Source organism: Tenrec ecaudatus, chromosome 18 (assembly GCF_050624435.1).
Source record: "Tenrec ecaudatus isolate mTenEca1 chromosome 18, mTenEca1.hap1, whole genome shotgun sequence".
Classification (NCBI taxonomy): domain Eukaryota; kingdom Metazoa; phylum Chordata; class Mammalia; order Afrosoricida; family Tenrecidae; genus Tenrec; species Tenrec ecaudatus.
Window position 1 is genome coordinate 7595387 of NC_134547.1, and position 12103 is coordinate 7607489.

Consider the following 12103-nt stretch of genomic DNA (forward strand, 5'->3'; position numbering starts at 1 on the left):
GGAGAAAAGACTTAGGAATCCCCTGGCAATCTTAAAGCCAAGTCCCCCCTGCCAAAAAAATCCACCACCTCTCCTGGGCCATTCTACTCTCTCACCTGGTGTTAGAATCAACTTCCAACCCCCGACCACAAGCAGCATGGCTCTCAGAATTAAGAGCTCACATCTGTGACCGTAGAGGGTCTTATACAACGTCACCCCCATAATGTCTCTGTCCCCACCTCTCATCTGCCTCCCTCCCTCTGCTCCAGAGGAGGGCACACTTTTGAGGCAGAAGAGCCAATCCTGTCCCTCACAGCAACTTAAAAATTATATATATGTATATATATTCCAAAAACGTACTAAAAGATTTTATTGGGGGCTCTACGGTTCTTATAACAATCCACACAGCCATTGTATGAGGCATGTTTGTACATATGTTGCCATCATTCTTTTCTAGACAGTTACTTTCTATTGAGCCCTTGGTATCAGCTCCTCTTTTATCCCCACCCCACCCCACCATGAATATATATATATATATATAGATAGATAGATGATAGATAGATCTTTGATTTCACTTGACAAGCTTCCCACATTCCCTTTGGTTCTTCTTTTTAATCATTTTACTGGGAGCTTGTACAAGTATCAATCCATGCATCCATCCATGTGTCCAGCACATTTGTACACTTGTTGCCCTCGTCTTTCTCATGCATCTATTTTATAAACAAATGAAATCACTATGATCCGAGGACTAGCCTCCAAATTATTTTTCAATCTGACTGCAGAGCCGCGCGTCTGGGCCCAGAGAGCCGCACATCGTGCAGACGCCAAGGTTCACGGCGCCCCTCCCCTACTCTACCACACCCACACCCCAGAGAGGCCACAAGAGGCTGAGGCTCCCATCGGGGGACCTTGGTGCCAGTGGTTCCAGGTGTCAGTCCTGCCCTCGCCTTCTCTCGTTTCCACTCACACGTCACTCCTTGACACCCCTCCCCGCTGGGGACAGGAACCCATTGCCCCGTGTCCATTCTGAATGGTGGTGACCCCTGCTGGATCAGAGTAGAGCTGCCTTCTGTGGGGTTGGAAATGGCTGGGTGCGGTGGGCTTGGTTTTGCCGTTTTCCAGACAGTGGGCTGCTGAGTTCTCTGGGTGGGCTCCAGTGTCCAGACTTTCAGTTGCAGCCCACCCCCCTAGGCCGTTGGCATTGCCCAGGGAGTCTTCGGCCTAGCAGTGGGAGCGTGTGTTGGACACTGGCAGCTGCCTGTACTTCTCGGCCAGACGTACCATCGTTTCTAGCCTTTTGTGTGACCGGGTCAAGGTCAGTCTCCCCACAACAGACAGGGACTTGTTGCCTGGCCTACCCAGCACAGCGAAAGCCTCTAGCAATGTTTGTTGAGAGACTGAATAGATTACATGAGTGAAGGAGGCAGAGGAGCCAATTTGGGGGTCTGGTGGGGTGTGGGGTGTGTGTGTGTGTGTGTGTGTTGAACCAGTAAGTGTATTGATACTTGAGCGAGTGCAATGAATGAGAGTTGAATTAGTAAAACATGAGCGGATAGGCCAGGTGAATCAATGAAGCCATGGTGCGCTTAAGGGGCTGAAGGTAAACACCTGAGATCCAAATCAGAGGCTGGCAAACTCTCCCCCTAAAGGGCCAGGTGATAGTAAATTGTTCCAGCTCCCTGGGGCACGTGGTCTCAGGGGCAGCTATTTGATTCTGCCTGCCACCATGGCACAAAGGCAGCCACAGACATGATGTGAATGAATGGCCATCGCTGCGTTTCAATAAAGATATGACAAAATAACGATGTATAAATTACCAAGGGCACATGAGGGAGGGGGGAGCGGGGAAGGAGGGGAAAAAAAAGAAAGAGGACCTGATGCAAAGGGCTTAAGTGGAGAGCAAATGCTTTGAGAATGATTGGGGCAGGGAATGTATGGATGTGCTTTATACAATTGATGTATGTATATGTATGGATTGTGATAAGAGTTGTATGAGCCCCTAATAAAATGTTTTTTAAAAATTCTGTTCAGAAAAGCAAGGGGCCCACAGCCAATATGGTGCCAACCCCTGATCTAGCTGAACGGGGGGGGGGGCGGTAAGTGTTCACAGCCCCCCCCCCCCCATCAGTCTGGAAATGGATGGAGCAGGAGGATTTACCACCCACCCTCTCCCAGGGAGCCTTCAGCTTTTCAACCTGCTGCCTAGGGTTTCAGACATCGTTCTTTGGAGAAATCACAAGGCAGAGTAAAAACAAAACAGACAGGCCACCAGTGTGATTTCTGAGAGCCAGTGGGGGAGAGAAATAGGAAGCTGGAAAGCGGGCCTCAAGCCAGAGGAAGAAAGAGAGTGGTGTACTTCTGGTGTCAGAAGTGGGATCTTAGGTGTCAGAAATGGGTTTAGAAGCCCCGTGAAATGGAGAAGCCGGGGATGAGGATTGCAGGCATGCCAGGGCAGGAGGTTTTATCTTACTGAAGATTTTCTCCCAAGCTTCCACACACACACGTCCATGGCTTTGGAGGCCCCAGCCTGGTACCTTGGGGTGGCCTCGGACAGCACAGTTGAGAGCAGCAGTGTATCCGGCCACGACCACCCGGTCTATGAGAGGCGTCAGGAACTTGGGGGCTGTTCGGAAGTCATGCTCTTGATACTCAAATGGCTTGTAGGTGAGTCCTGGGTGAGAAGATAATTATCGGTAAGGTGACTGAGCTCCCAGAATGACATCCTACCCAGGGAGCAAACATCACCCCCTCTCCTCTGTCACCAAAAACCACCTACAGTGAGTCCGGGGGGTGGGGGCAGAGCGAGAGGGTCAGAGGAGTCAAGGGTGAGCCCCCGTGGAGGACAGCGGCCAGACCTGTCTTGAGGATCCGGGCTGTGTTCTTGGATACACCGGGTGAGTCACTGAGTCCACAGATATTCTCGCTGAAGACTCGGAAATAATATTCGTTGCCCACGATAAGATCAGACACCGTGCAGGAGGTGGGGCGGCTGTGTTCATAAACATTGAACCACTCCTAGAGGGGGAGGGAGAGAGGTGGGCATGAGGGGGTACGGACATCCAAGTGGACGGAGACACAAGAAGGGCCAAGGACTGAGAGGAGCACATCAAGAGTGCCCCACCTTAAGCAAACCCCTCGTTTCCATTCAAGATTCTACCAGAGTTCTTGTCCAGAAAGGGCAAAGGCAGAACAGAATTGCAAACTCTCATAGAACCCAGACATTCGGGATCCAAACTCCTGCCCTGAGATTGCTGTTAAACCTTGCACCAAAAAACATCCCCAGAATCCCCCCTTAAACCTAGCAAAGATATCACTTAAATAATAACAAGCACATGCCTTGAGCATTATGCTCTTTCAAGATCTATCAGGGAGTAAACTGACAAGTCATTTAAAAGGTTAGAGACCTTGGAAGGCAACGAGTTTGTACGAAAAATGAACAACTCAGAAAACAATGTTAAAAAATTTTTACAAGAAGGTTTGCACAACATAAGCAATGTCACCGAGTACTGAATGTAATCCATGGACAAACTTGAATAAAATCACTGTCACTGAGGTTTCCATGGTCGGACCTCGTCTCCTCACAACAAAAATTAATTGTAAAGCAACAGAAAATGGATGGTTCGTGGCAGCCCTGTTTCCTGTCGCTGAAGTTGGAAACAACCCAACCGTTGAGTCACAGGACGAGGTGCCGCCCACACAGTGCAGTCGTGTTCAGTCATGAAGAGAACGGAAGTTCTGAATGATGACACAGACGAGCCCCAGAAACAGACTGAACGCAAGAGCTCGGTGCTGTGCGGTCAATGCCAACTCAGAGCCACCGACCCAACAGGGCAAAGTAGAACTGCTCGCCCAGGGTGTCTGACGCTATCCATCTTTACGGGAAGTGAGAGCTTGGAGAGGTTGGTGGCTTTGAACCACTGACCTTGGAGTTGGCAGTGCAATGCTTAACCTACGGCACCACCAGAGCCCAGCCAGCCACACCAGGGCAGCCGCTGTGCGATTCCGTGGAGGTGGGAATCCGAGATGGGAAATTCATAGCGCCAGCAAGATTATTAGTGGTTGCCTGGGGCTTGAGGGGGGGGGGAGGTGATGGGGAACAGCTGCGTCAGTGGTTCTCGGGTTTCCTTGGGGATGATGAAAACCGCTCGGAAACTAGATAGGGGTGGTGATGGCAGCACACTGTGAAAGTGCTACATGTCCCTGAATGGTCCCCTTGCTTTTGGAAGGCACAGTTCGTTCTGTTACGTGACTTTTACCCCAATTCAACAACAACGACGATGACGAAAACCCATCAGGCCCTCTACCGGTCAACTAACTGGCTTCCCACACTGCTGGGACACCCGCTCTCCCACTCCCCTGGGGCCTCGGTGCACACACACCCCAGCTGTAAAACGGGGGCGATGTCACACCAGCACTTCTTGCCCCCAGCCCAGCCCCCCCACACACACACACCCTCTGTCTCCTTACCATGGTTTTCTTGTCAGCTTTCTGGATGAAATAGCCCGTGACCTCACTGTTGCCGTTGTCTTTGGGGGGTTGCCACTCCACCAGGGCGTTGGTGCCCCACACTTCCTTCACCATCACATTCTCTGCTGGCCCTGCCTTTTCTGAGGGGTGGGGGAGGGGAGGGAAGTCACATGCCAACTCCAGCGCCTCCCTGTGCAAATTCCTGTACCTCGGGTAGTTACATAATCTGGTGTCAATTGGGGAATTGAGAGGATTCCAAGTGAAGGGGTGGAGTCTAGGCTGTCAACCAGGTCTTAGCCAATGAGGCCTCTGTGTGGGCATGGCTTTCTCCTGAGGATTCTGGGAACTCCTGTCTTCCTTCTTGGAGGCGAGAGACACATAGTCTCTCTGCTCATTCCCTGAGAGATGCTCTGCTGACAAGACCCATGGTGCTGTGCTGGTATAGCCCGTGCCCTGGGAACTGGAGGAGCCACGTGGAGACCCCTGTCAACGCTGAGATGCTTCCACCGCCACTGGATCCACACGACTTTGCACCCACTGGCCTGTGGTCTTCCTGCATTCAGCGTCATTGCGAGTGGCTATATGAGTCTGAAGAGGACTTTATAGATTGGGATCGGACATATGGGTTAATATCGGGCTTTCAGAGTTGATCTGAACTGGGCTGGGATGTTTTCTTTTGTAGTTTTTTTTTGGGGGGGGATGTTTTCTCAATACTCAACTGCTTTTGTATCTAAACCTCTTCCTTATATGCTTGTTTGTGTCCATGAATTTGTTTCTGTAGTCCACCCAGACTAACACAGTCCCCATACCTGTCTGTCCTCGCCTCCTCTCCCCCCCACCCACTCTTCCTCACCTTCCTCACCCCTCTCCCCACACACACCCTGTCTCCCCTTGCCTGGCCCCTCTCTTCATCTCAGCAATTTCTCTTCTTTTTCTTCCTTCCCCTCTCCCCCTCCATCTCCCTTGGGCTCCTCTCCCCATTCTCCTCTCTCTCACACCTTCTCCTCCCTCTCCTTTCCTCCCTGGGCGCCCCCTTGTCCTTTCTTGCACCTGGATCATGCAGGACCACCCCTCACCTTGCCCCACCTTCGCCTCCCACTGCCCCACGTGGTCTTTGCCCTTGCTCGCTCCACTGCAGGGTCTCCACCTCCCTGGGACCCCGCCCCCTGCTGACCACGCCCCTTCCGGCCCCGCCCCGGCCCTTCCGGCCCCGCCCCGCCCCTTCCGGCCCCGCCCAGCGCACCCACGACCCGGATGCGGATGGTGGCCGTGTCCTGCATGTTCTCGATCTGCACGCTGAGCTCGTACTCCCCGGAGTCGGAGCGCGCCGCCTGGCGCACGAACAGCACCGTGTCGAAGTCGCTGGTCCGCACGTGCACGCGCGACGCGTCCAGCGGGGCCCCGCCCTTGGTCCACACCACCTGGGGCCGCGGCTTCCCCTGCGGGAAGGGCGGTGGGAGGTCGGCCCAGCCCCTCTGCACCCACCCACACGGGATGGGGGGGTCCCACCTGCGTCCCGGGCCCCAGCGGCCCGTACCTGGAAGGGGATGAGCAGGTTGAGCTGTTCCCCCACTTTGCGGATGTAGGTCTGGCGGAGGTGGCGCGGGAGGCGGATCTTGGGCTGCTCTGAGAACACACACAGCGGGGGGGGGGGTACGGGTCAGCGCTGGATGGAGGGGACACTTTAGAGATAGGAAGATCCACGGGGCTGAGGTGTCCACCCTCGTGATGGCCCCTGGTAAAGGGCAGGTCGGATGCGTCCCCATTTGATCTCTTTGGGACCGTGGTTCTCCACCTTCCTCACACTGACCATTTAAAGACAGGTCCTTGTGTGGTGGTGACCCCCCCAACCATAAAATGATGTCCGTGGCTACTTCATCACTGTCACGTTGCTCCTGTGATGGATGGTCCAGGATGTATTTTCATGGTTGCAACTTGAACGTCATGAAAACAGAGGGATTCATCCCCAAAACAATATGTCATGATAGATGGTGAAATATTTATTTCTAATGACAAATCAATGAGATTTTGTCTTGGAGCATGAAGCATGGGTCAGTCTTCACACTGGGGACTCGCAAGTGGGCGGACCCCCCTGGAGACGGATAGAGGATCGGTGATGGTTCCTAAAACCATCGGAAATAGGTGTTTTCCCACAGTCTTAGGCGACTCCTATGAAAGTAGTTCGATCCCAAAGGGGTCGCGACCCACAGGTTGAGAATCATTGCCTTAGGCCCGCAGGGATCACCCACTCACCCACAATCTCCCGGATGGTGACCGGCTGAGTCAGGGTGGTCGGCTCACTGCGCCCTGCGATGTTGACCCCCACGACTCGGAAGGTAATTCGTGCTCCTGTGGGCAGATCCTTGACGGTGAAGCCGCACCGCTCCACGGGCTCCGTGTTAGCGGGCAGCCATTCCTCGGCTGTGCAAAGGAGGAGCAGGGCGAGGGGCGCTCACGACCCTCCTCGGCGACCCCACACCCATCCCCATCCCACAGCGCCCAGCGCAGCAGCTCACATTCATGAGCATGCACCATACATCCAGGTTCCCTCTCCCCTCCGCCTTAAGGAATTCCTCGTTCATCTGAGGTCCAGAGAGATTAAGGATCTTGGCAAAGTCCCAACAGGTAGGAGGGCAATCCAGACCCTGTCTAATTCTAGAAAGGTCTTCTGCTCTGCTTTCCCGCCAAAGCTTGGATGGAGGGACAGGGAGCATGGCCAGGAGAGAAGGGGGCTGGGGTGGGAGGTGTATCAGGGAGTGGTGGTTAGGGACAGCTGAACGAATGTCCTGCTTCTCCATGATATCTTGAGATGTCTTTTCTACCTCGGTTTGACCCCACGGGGTTGGGGGAGCCCTGGGAGTCCTACCAACAGTCAGCAGACCCAGCTCAGGTGAGCTTGGTTTTGAATCATCGGGGTGGGTCTGGCAAAAGTAGGCAGGAAGGAGGTCAAGATCGCTGGGAAGAGAGAGATTGAGGAAGTTGGCAAGGGTCCCACCATCCATTCGTGCGCATGCATGACCGAGCGTCTTCATCACTGGCTGAGATGGGACTGACTGGTCCTCGCCATGTGCAGAGGAAGAAATGGAGGCCCAGTGACTTGCCTGAGGTCACACGGTAGAAAGTGCAGGGGCAGCATTCGAACCCTCATCTGACTTTGAAGCCTGGGATACCATGCTGATTATCCGTGTGCAGGTCTGTCTTTCCAGGGGAGATGGGTGTGGCTGGAGACACCTCCAACGTTGTGGCATTGGGCCTAGCAGGGAGTTATGCCCAATGTTTGCTAATGGAGAATGGAGAAGTGGAGGGGATGGATGGATGGATGGATGGGTGGATGGATAAAGAGTTTTGAATAGATGATTAGATAGTCATGTGGTGGAATAGATGGAATAAGGAAAGAGGACAAATGATAGTAGAAGGTAGGTATGTGAGAGAAGAAAAAAAATTCAGTAGATGGATAGATGGTAAGATGATCCTAATTTTTTTTCAGATGAATAGAAGGACGGATGGATGACTGGTAGGCAAATGAGTGTAGGAAAGAAAGGGAGGATGAAGAAGCAAAGAGGAGGAAAAGGGAACGCAGGCGGAGGGGCTGGTGAGTGGCTGGAGAAATGGAGAGAAGGCAGGCACAAAAAAGGAATCATGATGGATGGATGGATGGATGGATGGATGGATGGATGGACAGATGGATGGATGGATACAGTAATGAAGACAGAGCAGTGGTTCTCAACCTGTGGGTGGTGACCCCCTTGGGGTTGAATGACCCTTTCACAGGGGTCCCCCACTTCATCACAGTAGCAAAATGACAGTGATGAAGTAGCGATGAAAGTAATTTTATGATTGGGGGGGTCACCACTACATGAGGAGCTGCGACATGAGGAAGATTGAGAACCGTTGACAGACGAAGTAGAGAAATAGAAAAAGGAAAGATGTTGGATGGAGAATGGGTTTCGGGAAAAAAGGGAGAAAGACAAAGGGAAAGAACTGGTCATGGGATGCTTGGCTTCATCCAACCTTGGTAGGGTTTTATGCAAGCACAGCGCAGAACAATGGCAGCCCCAATGCATTCTTTCTCTCTCCCTGAACGTCCCCATCTTTAGTTCCCCGGAAGCTGGACACGGAAAGGGCTTTGGGAGAAGCACTAGGCCTGATGGGGGTCACTCACATCCCTCCAGGCAGTACTCCACCAGGTACCCATCAATGCCGCCTGCCCCAATCCTGTCTGGAGGCCTCCACTTGAGCGTGGTGGTGGTATCGGTCACGTCCTCCACCGTCAGGTGCAGAGGCTCACTCGTGGGTGCTATTCAAAAACAAACACCGGAGGAAAATGGGATGTGGAGATACATGAGAGGTCAGGGCTTGGGAAAGGGATCCAACCGTGTAACGAAGGTCATCGAGCAAAGACTTGTTGCCAAGGGTCGTTCATTAAAACAACAACACCTCGTGGACCGTGAGGACTCCAAGATGAGGGGCAGGCCTTCAGAGACTGCAGGGTCCAGGGTCCCAACGGTGGATGTGTAGGGTCAGGGAGGGACTGAGGCGAATGGGTGGAGGACAGGCAACAGAAATCAGCAGAGACTGTTGAGTCTGAGATCAGCATGGGTCAAAGGGCAATGATGGGCAGGATGGGGGGCGGGGTTCAGGGACTGCTAGAAGGTCGGAGACGCCTTACCAATGGGCATAAAGGGCTTGGTGTTGATGCTGGGCTGCGAGACCCCAATGGCGTTGACAGCAAAGACTCGCATCTCATAGAAAATGCCTTCAATCATCTTGGTCGACTCGTACGTCGTCTCCGTAAAGACCTCAAAGTTCAGCTTCATCCAGCGATGAGAGCCCTTCTTCTTCCGCTCCATGAGGTATCCTGGAGGCTCCCCAAACACAGAGGGGGAGGGGACAGTCATGGGACCCGTTTGGGGTGGTGCCACATCAAAGAGAGTCCCACAACCCAGGGTTAATCTCAGGGGTCACAGCAGTTCGAGGTCACCCTTCATGGGATGATAGTTCCAAAGGATTCACGAATCACCAAAAAACAACAACAACAAAAAAGGAAACTCTGAGGCCATCAACCAAAGCAAAAATTCTAACTGGGGATTCAAAAAAAAAACCACGGGGAAAGACGTAAACAAACTGTGGGGCATCAAAGACGAAAAGCTGGGGTTTCGCGGGAGGGGCATTGAAGACCTTAAGGAACCTGGGAGGTAAAGGAGGCATTAGGGGGTGAGAGAGCTCAGAGGTTACAGGGACACTGGCTTGTGAGCACTCACCAGTGACCGGCTGTCCACCATCATACTTGGGTGGCTCCCAGACCAGAATGGCCCAATCCTCTCCAACCGAGGTGACCCGCACAGCCTCTGGGGGGTCCGGGACATCTGGGAAGAAGCCAAAAAGTTAGGGACCTCCCCATAGCTTCTGGGGACTGCCCCACCCCACCGCAGGCCCCCCGTCCTCCCAGCTGTCTTTGCTCACCCACAACGCGCAAGAAGATGGAGGCAACTTCCTCGCCAACAGGGTTGGTGACCTTGATGGTATAGCGACCCTCGTCCGATCGCTCAGCACTCTCGATGACGAAGCTGCTGCACTCGGACCGCTGCTCAATGCGGGTCCTGCCCTCGGTGGCGGTGAACACCTAGGCGCAGCCAAAGGAGGGCCTTGCTCTGTCTGCATCTCTTTCCCAAGCCCAGATCTGACCGGGCTTCCTCCCCCTGCTCGAGCTTTTTCCACGGTTTTGTATCAGCACAGAAGGTACCAAGCCCTGGATCGGGGCCGTCAAGGTTCCTTTGGGGGATTTAGACTCAGAGTCTGGATTCCATCCCAACTATCCTCTTCACCTTTTGTGGTAGTTACATCATTTCATGTCAACTTGTTAACTAGGTTAGAGGGTGGAGTCTAGCCTGTCAATCAGGTCATAGCCAGTGAGGCCTCTGTGTGGGCATGGCCTTCTCCTGAGGATTCTGGGATCTCCCATCTTCATCCCTGGAGGCAGAATACACACTCTTCCTGCGAGACATTCTTGTTGACAAGCCACGTGGAGACACAGTGATGGAGCCAGAGCCCTGGAGCTGGAGGAGTCATGTGGAGACCCCCCACCAGCCCTGAGATGCTTCAATCTTATCGCCACTGGATCTACCAGACTTTCCACCCAATAGCCTGTGACCTTCCTGCATTCAGCCTTCTTGCATGTCTGCATGAGTCTAAAAAGGAATTTATGGAGTAGTAACGACATACAGGCTAATATCAGACTCATGGACTTGATCTGGACTGGGTTGGGGTGTTTCTCAATACACAATTGCTCTTTTATATAAAGCTCTTTCTTATACACATTTGAGTGTCTATATGAATTTGGTTCTCTAGTCATCCAGGATGAACACAACCTTAAAGCGCCATCCTTAATTTAAAACATTTACCTGTCTTGTGTCCCACCCCTTACAAGGTGACCCCTTGTACATGCAATGTCCTGCCCCACTTCTTTGCTCTGAGAGTCTTACTCATCCTTCAGGACCAACCTAGGAGCCACCTCTCCTCAGAAGCATCCTTGAACACTCCCAGCTGAAGGTGGATTCACCTAACTTCTGGGATCTCGCTTTTTCTCAGCCATGACCATTCTGGACTGTGACCATCTTTCCCCCAAATGGAATGCTCTCAGAAGAGAGAGTCTGTGTCTGGTTCATGACCGTGTCCTAAATGGCTGACACAGAAGAACCTTAGGGGGTCTTTTGCTGAGTGAACTGAGGAGGGGGAGACTGAGGCAAATCTGCCCATTTCATAGGTGAGGAAATTGAATCATAGAGAAGAGCACAAAAATGGAACCAGCTACAAGGTCTGGAGAAGATTAGTGATGAATGAATGGGTGAGGAGGCTGGGTGAACGGGTGGATGGATAGATGGATGGATCAATAGAGTGATGGATGGACAGATATATGAATGTATAAATAGATGAATGGGTGGCTATATTGACTGATTAGTTCATGGATAATGGATGAGTAGATAAGTGGGTACATGGGTGGATAGGTGAACTTAAGGGCATATGGGAGGATGGATGGGTGGGTGGATGGATGGATGGATGGATGGAGGGTTGGTTAATGAGTGGATGGGTGGGTGGATGATGGATGGATGAGTGGATGATGGATGGATGGTTGGGTGGATGGATGGTTGGGTGGATGGATGGATGGGTGAATGATGAATGGATGGGTGGGTGGATGATGGATGAGTGGATGATGGATGGATGGGCGGGTGGATGGGTGAGTGGATAAATGGATGGAATGCCCATCATGTACTAGGTCCTGCATTAGGTGACAGGGGGGAAAAAGCATAACTAATCTTCAACACAGTCTTCTGAAGAAGGAATGAAGATCCTCAATTTACCGACCATGGAATTAAAACACAATCTGGAGGACTACTTTCCCACGGCCCCCCAGCAGAGCCAAGAGGGAAAAGGACGCAGCACAGAGAAAGGTCTTTACCTCGTCTTCCTTCAACCATGTGGCAACGGGCGGGGGCTCCCCTGTGATGGACACATCCATTCTCAGCTTGTTCCCGGCTACAACCACGATGGAATTCTCTGAGGTCTTCCCCGAGCAGTCCAGGTGGATCTTTGGTGGCTCTGGTAGGCAGAGAGGCAATACTGAGGACTGTAGGGTAGGCATCTTGGGCCCTTCCCGTCT

At 52.6% G+C, this 12103-nt stretch overlaps 1 protein-coding gene across 1 annotated transcript in view; it reads right to left on the minus strand.

Moving 5' to 3' along the window:
• Positions 1 to 12103, minus strand: part of MYBPC2 (myosin binding protein C2) — a 34646-nt gene that overhangs the window by 1572 nt on the left and 20971 nt on the right. Inside the window, exons 16-26 of the mRNA XM_075538010.1 lie at positions 11903 to 12042; positions 9910 to 10069; positions 9708 to 9812; positions 9116 to 9304; positions 8609 to 8743; positions 6700 to 6867; positions 5984 to 6072; positions 5690 to 5885; positions 4447 to 4586; positions 2835 to 2994; positions 2514 to 2650 (exon numbers count right to left, since the gene is read on the minus strand). Coding sequence (XP_075394125.1) covers positions 2514 to 2650; positions 2835 to 2994; positions 4447 to 4586; positions 5690 to 5885; positions 5984 to 6072; positions 6700 to 6867; positions 8609 to 8743; positions 9116 to 9304; positions 9708 to 9812; positions 9910 to 10069; positions 11903 to 12042 — 1619 coding nt within the window. The remainder of the gene's footprint in view (positions 1 to 2513; positions 2651 to 2834; positions 2995 to 4446; positions 4587 to 5689; positions 5886 to 5983; positions 6073 to 6699; positions 6868 to 8608; positions 8744 to 9115; positions 9305 to 9707; positions 9813 to 9909; positions 10070 to 11902; positions 12043 to 12103) is intronic.